Consider the following 20,715-nt stretch of genomic DNA (forward strand, 5'->3'; position numbering starts at 1 on the left):
CTCCCTCCTTCCATTCAGGCCCCCTTGGCTTCTTCAACAACCCCTTACACCTCAGTGTGCCAGACTACAGTTCCTTGACCCATTTATTTCTACTTTATGGACTGTACTCTCTCCTCTGGGGAATCTGAGGTGGCTCCGAAAGTTAATACATATTTAATTTATGAGATAAGAACTGTACCCTCACCTCCTCCTGAACAGGAATGGAGGAGGATGCTTTGTATGTTTGACCTTTATCAAGCTTGACCTTTGTCAAGGAGAGAGCATAAGCCTACTCTAAGGCAGACCCTTCCACTGTGTTTTACCACATGTGTGGTAGTGAGCTAAGTGTCAAATGGAGAAGCTAGCTTGCTGATGCAATCTCTCTTTCTAGCTAAGTTGTCATGCTGACCTACACCCCACATCAATACATGATCCTTTGTAAACAATACAATAGGTATGAAATATGCCTAAAACCACAGCATGGGACTCTCTGAGGATGAAATAACTACATTTCTAACTTCTAATCCTGAATACACACACACATACACACATGCACATATACACAAACACATGTATGCACATAGACACACATGCATGCACACACAGAGAGAGAAAGAGAGAGAGAGAGAGAGAGAGAGAGAGAGAGAGAGAGAGAGAGAGAGAGAGAAGCATTCCTGTTAATAAGTCATAAGGAAACTCAGCAAATGTGAAACAAAGAGCCTGCTTATGTGATTTGGGCCTTTCTGGACCATCTGTCATAGCCATATGCTTCCCAAGGAGAACTAAGTTTAGCTGCAATTGCAGCTAATCAAACATTGGTAAGTGCGGCAGTGTCCCTGCCTGATCATGATTGTTGTAAGGAGTACAATGTTGCTCTGTAGTTCATGATGACTTTGGCATAGGTCACAGAATCCAACAAAGAATCATGGATTATTACACAAATAGCCAGAGTTCCCACAACTACTGCTGAACAGGCAGGATCAGGATTGTGTGGCTATCAGTACCCCAAAGGTTACCTGTAGTGACTGAGCATAGTCCTGCCCAACCCAAGCCTTGGATGAGCTGGCCCATCACTGTATTTATCCAGCCTCTCCTCCAGTGCCTCATTTTTCCTCAATTTCCCCTCCCACCTTGAGAAACAGTGGATATACCCAGCTCTGTTGAATAGTACAGAGTGAAAATGGATGGTCAAAATATATGACATTACCTATAGTATTGTTCATTATAATGCATGCCAGGCATGGCAATGAGCAGAGTCCTATATCCTATTACCAGCTAGGTACAAATCCTTTATGAGTTCCAGGAAACCTGAAGACCTGGGGTCAGGGGAGAGAGGGTAGAATTTGGCTATAGTAATGAGAGATACAGAAAGTGATAGACATCAATTATTATAATTGTCCCCACCTTCTGCCACTGCTGAACATTTCACCCCTGTTAAAAACCAGGAAGGTATTCCCAAATCAAGGTCATTCTGCCTCATTGTCCCATGCCTGCAAGTATGGCTTCATCTCAACTTTCCATGTTGTTCTAAATTACAAGGTGTCCTTAGCCACTTGACCTTCAGAACAGTGGAGAGGCCACCAGCAGTGATTCTCACTACTTACATGGGGTGCCAAATGACACTTTTGCTATGGTGTTGCTCTGAATGTAGACTCTAGGGCTAGACTTCTCTGAGTTTTTGATACCCTCAGCCTTTCTTGTCAGCTTAGATGTCTTAGGCACCTGACACAGTATGTAAGGTCCAGATTCTGAGGTCACATGACTCAGCCCTATCCTTGTCTGACCAAATCAATATTTTTCCATTGGACAAATGGGCACGGAATGGAGAGTTTCTATTGCTCACGATGTCCACTCTGGAACCCTTCTTGTTTTCAACACCGACACTTCCTACCTTAGCTCCGAGAAGCAGTCACAAGTCGTTAGGAACAGCTGAATGTTTGACAGTGTCCACTCACTAGGCTCCCACTTCAATGGCAGAAATTTGAGGGATAAAGGCTGGGGTTTGTATCTTCCCATTTCTCTAACCTACTTCAAGACTATGAAGAACTAGGCTTCTAGACATGCTTCTCCAATATTTGGACTAAAGTGCTCTGAAACCATGAGCCAAAACAAAGCAGCCCTCATGTGAAGTGTTCCTGCCACATATTAAAGTTTCAATGACAGGAAGAAAACTAATAATGTTATTAGACACCATGGCCACTGTCCCTGTTGGCCCTTTATAAGCAATTGAGGGAAAGAATCACGGTACTGCCTACTGTTGCTAAGAGAGTTCATCACCTGTTCATGGTTTGAAAGCTTAGTTCTCAGCTGCATGTGGTACTTTAGGATATTGGACCCATCTAGAGGAGGCAGGTGGCTGGGTATAGATTCCTGGAATTGATTTATACTTGGTTATTCTTGTTACTAATTCTGTTTCCTGGTCTGCTATGATGTGAACATCCTCTACTACCATGTTCCAAGTTACTCCACTATGCCTTATCTGAAACGATGCACTAAAACTCTCTGGACCTATAAACACAAATAAATATTTTCGCTCTTATGCTATTTCTGTAAGGTCTTTTGTCCTGGCAGATCAGAGTAATTAAACAACTTGGCTCAAATATTCACATGCATCTCCAGAGGTTAGCCCTACCCACTACTGAGCTGACATAAATATTCTCTTATAGTCCCCAGCATCTTATAATTATCTGCACATATGTCTGCATGAGCCATGTTGCTCATCATACCTACCCCTGGGCATGAGAAAATGTACATGCTTAATGATTAAAATGTCCTAGCTATTTTTCATGTCCAATTTTACATATGAATTTCCCCCTCCTAGGTGAGGTCTTTTCCCATGATTTTTTTAAAAAGCACTTTCCCTCTCTATAGTCTCTCATCAGAAATAAACCACAGTAAAACCAAGTTGCTCATCCTCTTCCCCACTTCCTCCTTTAGGAAATAATAGTTGACTACAAGGATGCCTCAACTGGCTTTTCTTTACTTCAGTGTGCCACATACTCTGCAGCACCCCCAAATCTAACTTCTGTCCCCTTCATTGCCTACAGCTTTCCAAATAGTCAAGTTATCTTCCAGTCCATACTGAGCAGCAAGGTTATCCAGGTTTTCCCTGGGATACTCTGGAACCTTGACATTGAACTTTCCAGATTTCTCCAGTTTCTAGTAGCATTCCTCAGCCTCCAGGTCAATCATGAGCCTATAAGTTCATGTGCTTGACCCCTAAAAGCTCTGAATTTTTGTCCATAAAGTATAATACCTCTTGGCTTCTATTGACTGACTTCTCTTTTGACCAGAAAGCAAATTTTAAGAAAAGAAAAAAGTGTCCCTGCTGTATGTTCTCCAAATCTTGCATATGCAGTGGATTTAGCGCAAGGGAATTTAAATTTAACATGATAGTACAAGAGGCTTTGTCCCTGAAAGAAATCTCAGATTCCAGATTCCAGGTCTTCTTTGGACAAAGCAGAACAGAGGCTTTTCTTCAAGATGGTTGTGAAGCTGGTTATCGGTGCAATAATATTTACAAAATACTTAGTCTGTCGCTTGGTGTATGTAGCCTTGCAGTCAACAGAAATTTATTAGTACGATTACTGCCAATCCCCGAAAGTGTAGGTCAGCTGTTGGCAAATCTCTCAGAAGGCCGAAGCAAACGACACTGATTTCAGGGGAGATAAACTAAAACATTCATTTCCAGGGCTCGTGGCTTTTACTGCACCCTAAACTCTAACAGCGTCGAAGCTGAATTGTTTCAAACCAAAGCCAAAGAGAGTGGAACAAATGTACTGAGGTTTTCGACGGGGCTTCTGTAAAGAGGGAAGAGAGAACTCAATGGAGTCTGGAGATCATCCTTCTCACCCTTCTGCATATTTCATTATTCAGATTCCAAGTAGTCAAGTGAAGTCTAAGTGTGGGGTGGTGCTGCATTTCCCAAGCTCTCAGTCCTGGCAACAGGGAGGACAATTTCAAATGGCATAGGCTTCAATATCTACAAAACAAACACTTTCTACAAAGGACATAGTGAGAATTTGCTCAGTTGTAAGGCTGTCAGGGTTACAAAATTAAAACTTCAAGGAAATCCAGCATACCTAACTCAAGGACAGAGCAACTTGCTGTCTAAAAAGGAAAATGACTATTTTCCTGCATTGTTTTAATTGAAACTTGGCAGAAGTCAGACTATCTTGCAAACCCACATACAAAGAGAAACAGAAGAAGAAAGCTGAGCTATGAATCAATTGGTAGAGTGATTGCCAAGGGGACAACACAAACATGAGGACCCTCCAAGGGTGTACTGGAACAGCCACATGGAAGTGGCTCAAAAACATCACAATGATTGAGCCAAACAAGCATAGGCACAAATCAGCACCTCCCAACATCTCCCCATCTCATCTCCTCCAGCCGTTAAAGGAAACAGTAGGAGTTTCCAGCATCACGCTGTTTGCAGGCCTAATTATGAAGATATGAAACCCAGTCTTAGCTTGGGGAGCAAACCTCTAGCATATTAAACTTAATGGTTTAAAATGCACGTGATAAAAAAAGACCTAAACAAAGTTAAAAGATAAAATACAAATATATTCTGCATAATATGTTAAAGAATGAGTGTCAAAAGTGCGTTTAGCAGTAGGTAAGTGTGGGTGGGGGGGTCACATAATTCCCTAAATAAAAATAAGCAACAGTGGAAGCCAGCAACCTTGCCCATCTTCAGTTCCTGTAGCTTGCACAAACTGACTGCATGTACAACTCACACAAGTTGTGTTCTTTTAGAGGAAGGGACACCAAAAACCTACAGTGTGACCTCTCTATAGCTAGATTACTAGACACGCAGAGAATACATGCCGGCAAGTTAGCTATGACTTCTTCACACAGATTTGAGTAGAAGTCTAAGATAGCTCAAGTCTTTACATAATACTCTAAAGGAGCATTCTGTTAAAGGAGCTCACCTGACAGAATGAATGGCCTGGCAAAGGAAGATAGCTGGATGATGACTTTCAGAAAGCCCTCAGGGTGAAGCAGAAACCTGACTTTTCTAGTGTCTTGGATATTCTAAAGTTAACCCTTCCTTCTATATTGTACACAACCACAGTACTCAAGCCCACATCCTCTCTGATAGGTCTCCTTTGGGGACCTACTATCATGTTTCAATTATTTTACTTTAACATTAGGTGAGTTACATCTCAGTCAGGAAGCTAAGCCATCCACAGCCATTATGGCATGGCTCTTAGAGTTCAGCCCAATACCAGATATCCTAGGATTGGGTCAGATGCTTTCCCTACGGGAAAAAACAAGTTATCTTATTAAATTCTAATAAACAACAAAATATTCTGGTAAAAAGCCTCTGGTTATCATTTTTCAGGGCTGGAACAATGACTCAGTGGTTAAGAATACTTGCTGCTCTCCAAGAGGACCAGAGTTCAGTTCTTAATACTCATGTAGGTGACTCAAAACAGCCATTATCAATGGAATGTAGAAATAAAAGAGTTTAACCTAGAAGAGTCTGAAAGTGCTAGCAACAGCAACTAGGAAAAAGAGAAAAAAAGAGATGTTCAAAATTCATATTTGGTATTGGATGATTGCAAAGAAATATATTTGATACTGAAAATGCAAAATCAATTTTGGAGCTTCATAGCCTCAGAATGATTACTTTAACATAGACTTTTGATCTCCTTAGTTTCAGTCTGTGATAATTTTTTTTATTTGCAAGAGATTTAACAAAAAGAATCAGAAATATATAGGATATACATATATATGTATATATATATATATATATATGTAGAGAAAGAGAGAGAATAGAAATATATAGTAGTCTTTTTTGTTGATATTATGGTTTTATATAAACAATCTCTAAAAGTTTCAACCATATATTGTTAAAACTAACAGTGAAAAACTTCATTTTACAAGATATTTGTAAATCAATAGTGCCTCAGCAAAAATGACAAAATGTTGAAAAAGACATCAAGAAAACAATGTCATGAGGAAAAGGGACTAAAGGAACTGAGGGGATTTGCAGCCCCATGGAGGGAGCAACAGTGTCAACAGGCCAGACCCCCTGGAGCTCCCAGGGACTAGGCCACCAACCAAAGAATACACATGGGGTGACCCATGGCACTGGCCATACATGTGGCAGAGACTGGCCTTGTTGGACATCAGTGGGAGAAGAGTCCCTTGGACCTGAGGGTTTCAATGCCCCAGTGTAGGCGAATGCCAGGGCAGGAGGACAGGAGTGGGTGGGTGAGGGAGCACCATCATAGAGGCAGGGGGAGGAGATATGGGATAGGGGGTTTCCAGATGGGAGACCTGAAAGGAAAAAACATTTGAAATGTAAATAAAGAAAATATCCAATCAAAAGAAAGAAAGAAAGAAAGAAAGAAAGAAAGAAAGAAAGAAAGAAAGAAAGAAATTATAGAATAAAATAAAGTCATAGTTTGCCTTGACTCAATGTCCTATATCTTTAGAAGATGACTATCAAAACAAGAACAGTATATCCAGGAATCTTCATCTGTGTTCATAGTAAACAGCTATCCATCTGCAAATAAGGCAGGGTCTGTGTAAACAAAGTAGGATCCATCAGGAGAATCCAAACTTGGCAGCACTTTGATTTTGGACTTCTAAAGACAAGATCTATGAGAAAATAAATTGCTATTCTTTGAAAATAATAATTCCTATCAACACACACACAAACACACACCAATAAATTTAACCAAAGAGGGAAATGGTCTACTTTCTATAAGACACAGAAGACGGTATTAAAAATGAGAAACATAAAAGCAAACATACTACATGTTCATGAGTTGGAGGACTTGTCAATCATTAAAATATACATATAACACTATACAGAGCAAAGATACAGTGCAATGCTTATCCAAATTACAAATTCCATTTTTACCTTAAATGTTTTAAAATTCACATATAGCTATAAGTAATTATGTATATCTAGGGAACTCTTTAGTAAAAGAACACTAGAGCCATTACAGTATCTAAGTTCAAAATATACACAAAGCTCTAGGCATCTCAATAGTGTGGCACATAATAGAACAACGTTGGAAGGCCAGAAATAAATCTGCATGCTTTTCAATCAGTTGACTTTCTACAGAGATGTGAAAAGTAGGCAAGAAGAAAGGACAGCCTCTTTAGTAAATGGTTTGGGAAGCACAAATTTTACCCAAAGTAAAATTATTCTTATCTTCATTTTACAATATATACAAGAAGCAGCTGAATGATCTAAAAGTACAACATGATTAGAAGAAAAAAAAATAAACCCAACATTCATCAAATTGGTTGTCAAGTGACAATTAGGGCTTGAATTCAAATAGACACTAGTTGTACTTTACAAAAATCATCCATGTACAAATCCTTACTTAAATAATACCACGAACCTTCTAGTTCTTTCATGGTTCCACATCTTAAAAAGTGAAATTATAATGTTACTATGTGTGCATTGCTCTGGAAGCTCATACATGAAACTAGTAAGGAGTTTCTCAGGTCAGTATGAAGTCTGGTAAGTGATGCAGATATTAGTTGTCTTGTAAGCTGAGCACAGGAAAGCAGAGTCTTGCACCAGAGCCTTCCCCATAGGCATGCTGGTAGGCAAGTGATCCAAGAAAGTGGAGGAAAGACCCATTGATAAGACCTGGAATTCTGCTCTATATGGACAGGAGGCCTGTGAGAAGCTCAACGTGAGGTCCAGGTTCATAGTGTGGGGTTTGTCAGTTAACCAGATCACAAATTCACAAGTTGGCTGACTCCTTCATATCACATGTACTGTACTGTGGGTCCTTTTACTGCTCTAGGGACAATATGAAGATTAAACAAGATAGGCACAGACCTTCCTTACTATATTGATACAGATCACTACAGTAGGACAAAAGGCAGATAGTCATTGGGCCCTTACTCTGTTACCCATGAAAGCATGTACCCGTCCTTGTATTCTTTCATCAAATTTGTCATAAAATACCAGGTCAGGCCACAAGGATAGAATGATTACAGCTGCTCACTACGAAACCAGACTAACTTCAGTGGGCTTTGAGGGGACCACGTAAATGACAGAGAGAGAGAGAGAAGAATGAATACTGTTATGACTTTACTTGCTTTTAGTTGAGGTCACAGAGCTAAGCCATACATGGTAAGCATCCTTTCATCCTTGATAACAATTCTGACATATGCATTATGACAGCATTTGCTCAGGCTCTTTGGAAGACTTTTGCTAAAAAATCAAGTCAATTAGCACCTGTAGATATCTGATGGGTGATTCAAACAAGATCAGAGGCTTGGCACGTCTGCATTCATATTGTATTTGTTCCATTTGCTGTCTAATCTCTTGAGTCAGTCTGTACTCATTCCTAAGTTTAGGTAAGTCGATCTTCTGAGGAATGATTCACCCATAACTATAACACAGAGTTACCTTGACCTATTCTGCTTGTCGAAGTACAGGGGTGTCCTACCCAGCCCCACTCCTTTGTCAGTAGCTTAAGAACATAAATCCATCAGCCTACCCTTAAAGTTCAAATCAACCAGTAAGACCAGGAGATTTATGTAAGTTGATGACATCAGCAACAGGAGAGATTCAACATTTCCTGGATGCTGGCATGACTCAATAGCCCACCAAGCACAAAGTTAAGATGTGTTGTGCACACAGTAAAAACATCTTTGGACGCTGTGCCCATGAATAATGGACAATCACCAAACAATACTCTATGTTTCCAAAAATAAGTAAACAAAAGCCAAGTGATGTCTTTATATGACTACTGGGCAGGGCTAGCATCCTTTAGCTTCAGTTGGCAGCATGAGTTGATGCCTACATTGCAGGAAGTTTGCTTGTCTTAATAAGAGTCTTGGTCTTAACATCCTACTCTCTGGGCCCATCATGCGGAATGCACAAATATTAAAAATGCTTTCTCCACATTGAAAATGGTCATGATTTACTGAAAGCAGCATTATTATTAAATTTAAGAGGAAAGGTAGACATTAAGTAAATAAATGGATATATAGTAAAGTTAGCTGCAGTGGTTTGAAGAACAGAATAAAGAATTGGGTGACAATAGTTAAGCAGAAATCAGTTTTTAAGTCCATGCAAGAATGCCTCTCTCATAAAGGAACATTTGAACAAGACCTGTATTAATTGATGGGACAGTAAACAAATGTTGTTATTGGAGTCAAGTTCCAGGTAAAGGGATATCCAAGTTCAAAAGCTCTGACCTAGGAATGAACCCAATGAAGGGAAATTAGGCATGACTCCAAGTGATTATTAAAGCTGATGGTGCAGAGCACACTGTGGCCCAATAAAGCATCCCCAACTGCTCTAGAGTGGACAAGAAGCAACAGTTGTGCTCTGGTTGAGTCTAGAATTCCTACGTTAGAATCTTGGCTCCCAATTACATCAGTATTTTCACTTCACAATGAAGACAGCAATAGTACCTACCCCAAATGCTTTTGTACATCATCTAAAGACATTTTCAGTCACGGATAGATTTTATATGTGATGACTATCTCCTGTGATGAAAGAATATGATGCTTTGATGTTTACATAAAGACAAAAATCACATAGTTGATTTCTCACAAAAAATTCTATTGGTAATCAATGTATGATAAGTGCAAAGAACATAGGATAGTGTCTGGGGGAGAAAGATCATTTGTGTAAGCAATAGCTGCTGCTGTCACTATCATAATGGGTTGGAAGCACAGGAGAGGAAAACAGGAAGAGAAAGAGGACAGGATCAGGTGAAGACAATAAAGGAAATAGAAGCAAAGAAGAAAAGTGAGGAGCAAGAGAAGAAGAAAGAATAGAGGAGAAGCAGAAAATGTATCATATACTTAACAGGGGATCAAGATAATTGACACTGTCTGTCCAAATGCCAGTGTAGTTTCTTTATGAGACTTTGTTCACCTATAACCACATAAGAATCAGTGGCTTCAAATTAATTTACCTCCACTGCAGTAAGAACATGTGACCACATCAAAAAGGAGCTGATGTCACAGGCTGGATGGTTTAGGCATGGAGATTTCATTTCTACATTTCAATTTCCCTAAGATTCAATTTCCTTAAGAATGTATGTGCCCTGCATTGAAACAAGTGGAATCTTCAAAAAAGCGAGTGCGCTGTTCCAAAGCAACAAAAAGGAAAGCCAAATGCAATCTCTTTCTTCAAGAGCATCCCATGTAAAAGCAACAGCTTCAAAGATGTAGTATTCACTATACTTCTGAGATATTTCCAGATAGCTGAAACCTACCCTCAGAAAAACAGAATTCTGGAACTTTCAGAATGTTCTGTAGATATAAGACTGTGTAGGAGCTGTGTTTGCCTAGTTTTCATTCCTGGAATTTGACATAAGGCACATTCTTTCTTTGACTGACATCAACAGGAAGGAGTACTTACAGTTAGAATGAAAGCCAGACTGTGGGAACTCTAGTCTCCCATTTGATTTCTCTAGGGCAACCCTGCTCTCATTTAAAATGCATCTTCCTCACATGGCTGTGCCTCTATGGTAAAAGAGTTAGCTTCATTTGATTTCCTGAAGTCATATGGTCCTAATTTGTGCTAGGTGCCCATAAGTAAAAGAATCAAAGGCATTCTATTGAAAAACAAAACAAAACAAAACAAAACAAAACAAAACAAAACAAGGGTGCCCTTTCACTTGATCTTTCAGGAGACAGAAATCCCTAGAAGGATAATGTATTGTGCCTGCTTACTGAGCATATATCTATAAAGACCTTGGACAGGCACATAATCCCACTAACCACCATCTAGTTTAATAGAGAATACCCTGGTGGAAGCTTCCAAACTTCCCCCACTGCCAAAGGCACATGTGTATTTCGAGAGCTCAAGAACTCAGTGCCTGGTCCAAGGTCTTTAAACACACATGTTTGCACATACAGGCACATGAATACAAATGCACACACATAAACAATCAGCACTAATATTTTGGTCCCTGGAGCATTTTTTTCCTTTGCTTGCTTGCTTGCTTCCTGGCCATGAAAAAAAATAAATTTCTGCCAGCCAGTGGTAACTGAAGGCTTAGGATAACAATGCTGTGTGTACTTCTGCACTCACAGAGAGTGTTGCTGATAAACTAGGTAAGCTGAACGAGCCAAGTACTTGTTTCTGGAGACCTGTCCTTGATTGCTCTCACCTGTCACTGAAATAAGCTCCCTGAAGCCCTGTGCTTCAATCTCTGGACACGTGTGCCAATTTCTTCAATGTCTTTCTAGGTCCCTTTGCTCAATGCAGTGTAGTTTATGTAGGTTTTTCTCCTATAAGTCAAGGTAATACGCCCCAGGAGAGGATTAGATCTTATCCTAGAGGCTTAGGAGACTCCAACTGTGAGGACCTAGACAGAGCAGGCATGTCTAATGTCATGGAGACACATTGAGGGACCTTGCTCATTTTCCAAACAGAGGAAGTTTGCACTGCTGACCCTGGGCAAACCCAGGTATGCCTCACAGAAACTTTTCCAGATGGTCTTTCCTTGACCCCTAAAACCCTGGGTCTCCTCTCCTCCTGAACCTCATTTCTAACAGTGATCACCACTTTCCTTCCCATTCACAGCAGATGTCCAAGTGTCTCTGTGTTGTCTATGAACAGTGCCTCACACACATCTAGTTTTGAGGAGTTAGAAATTTGAGATTTAGCAGGCACCTTAAAAGAATTAACAACTGTGACAGGGAGAGAGAGAAACTGTCCCTGTTTGCAGAAGTACAGTGGTGATATGCAAATATAGTATCTTAGAATGTTCTTGTGAATATTTGGACTCCCAAGAAATCTATCAACTACATATACCAACTTAATCGATTTTTGGCTATGTAGGCTATTTCCTAATGATTATTGTATACAGAGAGAGCTATATGAATGTCACAGAGTTAGAAAGAGTCAGTTTGACCAAAATCTGGCAACTCCCAGCTCTCTGTACCGAGAAGTTTCCAGACCCTGTTGGAAAAAGGGTAGACAAAACTGTGGGTATCAGTAATTTATTAAGGGTTTACCCTCGGTGAGTTTATAGGAGCAGTGGGAAGTTGGGTGGAAAGAAAGAAATGCAGGACTAGCATATCCCATTAGCTTCCAGCATGTACTTCATGTCACATTTGTATCTTCGGAGCTGAGCGTCCAAGCTTCTACATCAATAACTACTGGCACAGGGCAGAACTTGTACTGGGGAAGCAAGGGAGTAAGATTCAAATTTCCTGGAAAGATCCATTCTTAGAACAAATGTTGTGCCCTGTGTCTGGTCCTCCAAAGTAAAGACATGGCTTCTAGTTGTAGAAAGCAAACTCCAGTGGGATAGATGTGGTGCAGAAGTAGGAAAAGCCACATGTGGGAGGGATCAAGCCTGCTGTTACAAACTGAATGAAGGACAGTGAGGTCAGGGCCATTTATGCTAACAGGGATGATCACCCTTGTATCATCTGCTCATGGGGACCACAAGCTGTATCTCTGCCTACCTAGTACAGCAAAATGGAACACTAGAAAGGAAGAGACAGGCATCCAAAATGGAATGGGCACCAGTAGCAGGGGCAGCTGTCCATCGTAATGAAATTCTTGAAGCAGGCCCTGAACCCAGGCAGCTTTAAGATGCCATCTCAAGGGCAAAGGGATCCTAACTTGACACAAAAGCTGAGTCCCTGGGCAGCTGGCAGAACAGGCTTTCACAGTGAATAGGGGCAGAGGGAAGGAAATTCTGGCCATTGTTATTCCCAAGCTGCTGGTTTGGCTTGGCTGCAGCTGAGTAGATTGTATGGTAATGGATTGTAATGCCTCTTTGAATTTCCAAGGATTAAAGCAGGCAGCCACTTTGTCAACCTTGAGCTGCCTGTCCTCAGACCTTAGCTGGATCAGAGCCTAAGAGATGAGTGTTTTACCTGCTTAGCATTCTCCCTGAAAACAGGCATATTTGATATTTAGGTGCACTTTAATGGACCATGAAAAGAAATTAGATTGATTCATTTGAGAAATAAATGTCTCTCCCCGCCCCTACACAGTGAAGCTCTTAAGTGCTTCCACTTAGTGGAAATGGAAATTACCTCTCAAAACATTACGAAAACTAATCACTGCGAATTTTATACATTTCCACAATTTACTCTGCTATCTTTTCCTTTGCTTTGATGAGCAGACACAAGCAGATGCCTGTTCTTAACCTAATCATTTCCTATGGGCACCTCCCTACCATGTCTGCCCTACTTGATCAGTACCTAGGGAGATGACTCTTTGCTTTTCTTTACTATCTCAGGAGGAGGAAGAAATGACAGACTATTAGACATAACCTTTTTATGGAGGTAAATACCCAAGGTTAAGTATTTTTAATGTCTTTCCATTGTCGTGGGCATGCTAACTGAAGCCCTGGGCTCACAAGAAGAGGAAGCGAGATGCTTTGAAGTCATATAATTAGATTTTTGAAGTGCCTTATATCTAGGCTTCCTTGCTGGAATACCTTAATTCTCACATTTCAATTAATTTCCATTTGGGCTTCTCCTTATTGTTTAGGTTTCCTGGTTTCTAAGAGAAATCTGAAAAGTTCATTGGATGCAGAAAATAATGTTTTGGCCTTGTAGATTCAGGTTGTATTTTTAGACAAATGAGGTGTGATTAGCCCTTCCTACCCCCTCAAACCCATGCACTCCCAAGGGTGTACATTTTTATGTATAGATGTGGTGTTTGACTCTGGTTGTCTGTTTAATTGGATACGGGATCAAAGAGTCTCTGGGTGGAGCTGTAAGGCATTTCCAGGAAGGATTAGCTGAAAAGGGGAAGATCAATCTTGGTGTCAGAACAGACTTAAACAGTCCTGAGAGGAAAACCTGTTGCTTTTGCTTAGAGCCTTTGCTCCCTGGTGGTGACTATATTTACTACATGGTTGTCCCCACTGTTGCCAGCTGCCACTGACACTGGATACCAGTTGTTTTAGCCTAACAAAGTGAACTCAAGACCCATGGTTCTCCAGAGAGCCTCCTGGCCTTTAGTGTCATATAAATACTGTTGATGCATCATTCAGACTTGTGGATCTGGCAGCTAACAAGTTCTCAGACTTTCTAGGATACAGGCAGCCATTGATGAACTACCCAGCATGCATCATGTAAACCAATTTAGTAAATCTCCTTTGCAATACACATTTATTCCATTGCTCTATTCCTCTAAACACCATGACTAATTCAATAGGCACTTATATGCATACAAATGCAACCTAAAATCAATTGAGTATGATGAGTCTGTGCGTGCCATGTCTTAACTACTAAGAATAGAAAATTTAGTATTCCTTTAGAGTAGTGAGAAAAACAATGAGAATTCCAAACATCCCTATTGCATGAGAAAAAGAATGGCTTCCAGGGTGTATTCTATTGCCTTTCTGCCTAGCCAGTTAGCCATAGCCAAGGCACACCCTGCTATTAAGCCTTATTATGGAAGGAATGAGACAAAATTGCACAGCATGGCACATGGATGGTTAAATATCTTAAGGAATTCATGGCAACACAACTGCCAGAAGAGATGTCCACATGACAAATACCCCTGTCAAACCTTTGCCTCTCTTCACCTACAATGCAGTTCTTACTGTCTCACACCTGATTCAGCTCTGCCTTGGGAATACTTATGTTGGCTTTATTTATGAGTTTTCATTAAACCTATGTTAAAGTGCTTCATTGATAATAGACTAAAATATGCCTGTCCCTTTAACATAAGATATCAATAATGGTACAGCAGCACCACCATCAAGCTTGTGAACTCTCAGTTACTTAGAGTGACTTAGTGGTTGAAGACTTTGAGTTGGGTGAATGGAATTTTAACACAGATGAATCCAGGTTCTGATGAAAATATGACCTGCTTCTCAAATAGCCATGTCCCTTCATCTTATCATTTCCCAGTTTTAACTACATCAAAATTAGAACAAAAATATAGCATGATGAGTCTTTATTCTCTCTTAGGTTTTTGAACAGCAAACGGATGCCCAAGACAATCAATCACCTGCTCTGGTCCTATTCTGATCATGTTCTGGTGATAACGGAGACCTTAATGTTAGGGCCAAACTTCCAAGTGTCCCTCCATTCACACAGAAGTGTCCCACTTTGTACCCTACACTCATGCCTGTGAGCATGTCTAATATGATTACCAAGTACCTAATGAAGTACCTGTTCTTTCTCTGACACTGGGATCTATTAAAATGCCCAAGGGAAGAATTGTTCCTAACCAGTAAAAGCTTATAGCTTGTCACAATCCACTCAAGATGTTCGACTAACCCACATGAGAATAAATCATCAGTTAACAGAGAAACATTCCCTCAAATTATTTTTTAAAAACTATTATGACAGATAGCAAGGGGACACACAGGTTAATCTCTTGCAAAACTCGATGTGACATTGTTCTATACCTACAGAATCTGCATTGAAGCCATCTGAACCACTGGAACCTGCTTCTGTATGATACTACAAAGCCAGCATACTGGAAGTAGAGAGAAAGCATACTCATTGTTGAATTGCTGAAGACATTGTGTATTTGAACAGCACTGGGTTCATGTGGTCAAGGCATTTCACCTCATTTCTCTGTGCTTTTCAGAGAAAATTTTCCTCCAGGAGATGGCACAAATCCAGCAGGTCTGCCTTTTCATTTTGACTGTCCCAGTTCTTAAGAATATACTAGATCTAATCTGTGCAAACATGGAGACTCTAGGTGAGTGGTGAGTGGAATTTTAACACAGATGAATCCAACTTCCAGTGGTTGGGTTCATATTGTAGCATCTGCCTGATCATCCATCCATACCCTCATCTCTGGCTAGGTTCTTGGCCTTCTGGGCCCCACTGTGAGTCTCTTCCTCCACTAAGATGCTCTGTTCCTGCCTAATTATTTGCTACATCAGGAATCTGCAAACTATCGCCCTACTGTATCACTATCATGACTTTTATTTCATGAGATATCTTTGAGACTACCTGATGAGAACACCTATATCCACAGGGGTGAGACTAAGACTCTGTACAAAGCAAAAATAGTTAAATAGATACCTATACTGTGTATCATAGCCATACTTAGCCTAGTGAACAATTGATTATTCTAAGCATTCTCTGAGCCCAGCTACTTTTTAATAATCTTCCTCATAGAGTTTTGGTCAATACCACAAACCTGGGAGGTAAGTACCACCCACTGAGCCCAACTTATAGATGGGGACTTAGAGATGAAATTGTTTAAATAACTTGTGATATCATATGGATTGGAGGTGTGGACGAAGGATTGAAATATGAGCATCTTCATGCCCATAACACTCTCCTCCCCTGAATCCTGTTTCCCTAGACTCAGCGAGCTTTGTTTATGACTACATTAAAGACAACTGAAACAAACAAAGAAAGCAAATTGAATATACTACACCAAAAACTCAATAACAGAGTATTGAAGATATCATTGGCCCTGCTTTGAAATTCCTAGATTTTTTTTTAGTTCCCTCATACTTTGCTTCCAAAACACCCATATTTACCATTTTCTATGCAAAAAATACTTACAAATGATAGAGAGTATGTTTGAATGATTGCCTGTAAACATGCTTAGCAGTATCCTCCCAACTCAAGATAGAAGGGGGTGCATTAAAGGAAGAAATGGGGTGTATTTCCTTTCAGGTAAAAATGGACAGCCTTGTCCTACACTTGACCAATGGAATACAGGAGAAAAACCCTTTACAGGAGAAAAAACCTTTACCAGTTTCACACAAGCAAGGAAGCAATGTAGAATCCTCTTCATTTTATCTCACAGCAATAGAACTACTGTATAAAAGTAGTTTGGTACTCCAGCTAGATGCAGAACTTAGCTATCCTTTAAGCGGTGCAACTGAGGGATCAGAACTGTGGCTGAAGAAGTGTTGAATGCTCCATTCTAGCTGAGGCCTCAGGTAACACTAGCCCATCACTGAGGGTGGCAAGCTCTGCTCACTTGAAACAAAATTAAGCAGAATAGACCATTGCTTTTAGTGCCAAATTTTGGAATCGTAGGCAATGTAGTCACACAGAAGAATCTGTTATAATTAGAAAATTCTCCTTAAAGGAGAAATAAATCTGCATGTATCTCTCGCCCATGAAACCATCTGATTATAAGTTTCTGCTAGCATGTTTGGCATTCTGGTCTACATAGCATTTGAGTACAGAGCTCAAGGGCATGAGAACTGCATCATAGTCATTACTCTGTCAAACTAGACCAGGAAGGAAAAGGGCTTTAACCTCAAATTGCATATCTTACTGGTTTCCTTTGTCTTTGCAGCGCCATCTCAATTGCTTCCTTCTCGATGGGCTCCAAAAGCTGCTACATACCCAGCCTCTGGCTCTCACAGGCAGGACTGACTATTCCAGAGAAGGTACATCAATGAAAGGAGCTGAGTTCATGCAGTGAAGAACATCAGAGAGGAAAGAGACCAAGTCCTCAATGGCCTGCAGATGGCTCTCATCAATCAGCTGACTCTCCCACCTCTCTCCTGGAACTTTGCTTTGATTTTAAGAACAAGACCTTGGCTCATAACTCTGACTTATGACCTCTCACGGAGCAAAACCGTGGACCCTTACTTTATGGCCCTTTCCATCACAACACACTTGTATTTATTATCTCTACAAAACATATTTGTTGTATATCATCTCTGTAAACAGAGAAAGATGCTGTGGAGGTGAATTTCTGCCTTCATATTTCAAGGGAAGAAATAAAGTCAACGTGCTGATCATTTACCTCGGTTCATATAGTCAGTTTCTCCAAAGCAGGATCCAAGTATCCTGCTATCTTAGTAGATGCCATGGGCTAAAGCAGGGAAGGAAGACACAGTAGAGGATGGGAAAGAGGAAAATGACTCCTAAATCATACTGAGTCTCTACTGAAGGGAGTACAGGCAATAGTAGGAAACCTCCTTTCCTTATCTAAAATGCACAATTTGCTCCCAACATAGGGGAACGGACAAGATAAATATCTTGGGAACATGGTGACTTAACTGATAAACTAACACCTGCTCAGCTCAGATTTGAGAAAAAGGCAGGTAGCAAGCTGGGTCTCTCTATAGACCTTGAGTTAGAGGAATAAGTGCAAGCTTTCACTCATTGCCTGTGCATCTCACTTGTTGGGGTCTCAACTGCATATATGCTTTGACTCACCCTGATGCTGTCGTCCATTCCAAATGGGTTGTATGAAGTGGGGCTGTAACCAGCACTTACCCCATCTCATTTCTGACACTCAGGGTCACTCTTACTTCGAATGGTGAATGGGTACTTTGCAGTTTTCCTTTCTTGCACTTCCTTTCCCTTCCTCTACCCCGAAGGCAGAGTCATTTCCTCGAAGACTTGCTAGAATGTGTGGTTCCACCAGCTTTGCTTCTGAATTACCCTATACTTCAGCTATACTTTTTTTCTTTTTACATCTTCCTTGTTCAAAGGATACTGTGTTTCTTACTCAGCCCTAACAGACTGACTCCTTAAAGCCTTGGGTTTCCATTTAGCTCTCTAGCATCGCAATTAGGACCTGGGCTTTGTTGAAAGCCTTTTTACACTGGCTGTGAAAGGTTCTCTAACAGGCCTGAGCACAGCAAATGTGGCAATGGCAGGATTTGCCCTCCCTCCCCTTCTCCTCTCCCATGCTAAAAATCATTAGATTATAGTCCTAAAGCTGGCCCCCAGAGTCCATTCCTTTATTTGACTACCTACTCATTGCTAACACAGAGCACCAAGGTCCAACAATCAAACTTCATTATTTGGCTACACTGGTTAACCTAGCACAGACTGCTCCCTTTTCTCAGTAAAAACCCACTCCTGAAACAAAACAAAACAAAAACAACAACAACAACAACAACACCCCAACACCTGCTGCTGCTTGCTATCTGCCTTATCCAAAGACTGCCTCCCAACCCAAGCTTGCCTCTCAGGGTTAATAAATTCCCTTTGTGCTGAGAATTTGGTGTCTGGATAGGTCTTGTACAGACTCTGAGGGGCTGGCATCCTGTATAGACTGATGACATTCAGACCCACTCTTGTACCTAGAAAGTTCGAGCACAACTGCTCACTCACTTGGTCCCCTGGCCCATTAGCAACAGGCTCCCCTTACCTATCTGCTGGATAACGCTTCTCATCAATTTCATCCCGGATATGACTTTAGCCAACCTGCTGCAGACAGTTTCTGCCAGCTGCCAGACACTCCTGGGAATGATTTTTCTTTAGCCAAGTGTCCTTAACAGTGCTGTTCACACAGAGCCTCTTCCAATAGTGGGTCTGCCATTGCAGCACTCACTGGTCCAATGGTAGACAGTGACCACTGCCCTATGTTCTGCCAGACTATGCCACACAAGGACACATGATGATTTACCTCTGAGGCAGGAGCCCTGCTTTACACTCACCTGACTGCCCGACAATGGAGGCACTCAGCCTGTGGGGGATCCTTGAAGACACTTTCAAGGTCACTCGAATCTGGTAGTACCTACAAAGAGAACAGAGACCAGGCCATGATGATGTGTCTACTTAACATGGCTCCTAAAACTATCTAGACTTAATTACAGAAAGCCATAGGAAACCACTGGAGGTCCCAGATGCCATGCAGTTCTCTGGAAGAAAAAAAAGAGAAATTTCATTTTATTGGAACAGTTGAAGGAGAAGAGACAGGATGGAGAGGGAGGCAGGAAACTGTATCACTTCAAATCACATAAGACTGATCAAGGTTTGAGTTGATTGAGTTGATTTCAATACAGAAAAGGGACAAATGGGTCACATGACAATCAGTATATAGACATGTTGTTGTTGTTGTGTTTGTTTTTTCTTTTTTTAGTCTAGAAAAATCAACTATCACAGGAAGATAGCACAATATAAGGATGGAAATCCATATATGATCTGACTTGTAAAGTACACATATGTGCTTGTGAGTGTGCACCCTTCTTCCCCACACCTCCTTGAGGCATGTAGAAGATGGGGTGTCATTTTGTGTATATTGCTAACCACTTTTTGCAATGTAGTCATTTTCTTGTCTTACCATATTTTTCTGTTCCATTACATCCACATTTTGTACTCCTATGCAGGCTCTTGGTAACCTCTCCTTGGTGCTTTGCTATTAATGATCTTTGCACTTGTAAGCACTTGGGAACCATTTCTGGCATGCTTGTGCTCTCCTCTCACATATCTCAAACCCACAGTGAAGTGAAATATAAATCAGACAAGGTGAACCATAAGTAAATGGACCATGAACCATGTCAGCGTCCTGTGGCTCACCCTGCTCAGGAGTCTTGTACCACTATGTCAGGGGCATCACGAATAATGACAAAATATTGCTGGTGAAGGCCTTAGGTGTGACTTTGATGTAGACACAATGCACAGAGGACATGTGGTCCATTGCCATATGACTAGAGTCTGGGTGATAGTTTTAAGCTGGCCAATGCTGACACTATCATGTACTTTATGAAATTTCTCTGACATGTGTGAGCTGAGTGACTTTAAATCTGTGGTGTAATTTTTGTCAACCTATTCTGAATCTGTAAAATGAGATTTAAAGTATCAGAGAAGTCCCCTACATGAGGGGGAAATATAACAAATAAAAAAAATGAGGTCACTACCTGGCATGAGTTTTGCCTCTAACGCATGGACTATTCCATGTTTATGTTTTCCTATTCTTTTCCTCAAACACAAGGAAGACTCCAAGGGCAAAAAGGAAACACAAAGAAACAAAGATGAGGACACACAAGCTAGGCACTCTCAGAGAAGTAAAGCCCTGGTAGAAACTTCCCAGCCTTCCACTTTTGCCTGTTGTATCCTAAACTGGGTATTGGGAAGTTTCTT

At 40.8% G+C, this 20,715-nt stretch overlaps 1 protein-coding gene across 5 annotated transcripts in view; it reads right to left on the reverse strand.

Moving 5' to 3' along the window:
• The window catches only part of Fam135b (family with sequence similarity 135 member B), a 268,014-nt gene that overhangs the window by 104,661 nt on the left and 142,638 nt on the right, over positions 1-20,715 (reverse strand). For all 5 annotated transcript variants that reach the window (XM_021183960.2, XM_029469991.1, XM_021183959.2 and 2 more), the window contains one exon: positions 19,290-19,369. In XM_021183960.2, the coding sequence (XP_021039619.1) occupies positions 19,290-19,369 (80 nt within the window). The remainder of the gene's footprint in view (positions 1-19,289; positions 19,370-20,715) is intronic.

This window comes from Mus caroli, chromosome 15 (genome assembly GCF_900094665.2).
Source record: "Mus caroli chromosome 15, CAROLI_EIJ_v1.1, whole genome shotgun sequence".
Classification (NCBI taxonomy): Eukaryota; Metazoa; Chordata; class Mammalia; order Rodentia; family Muridae; genus Mus; species Mus caroli.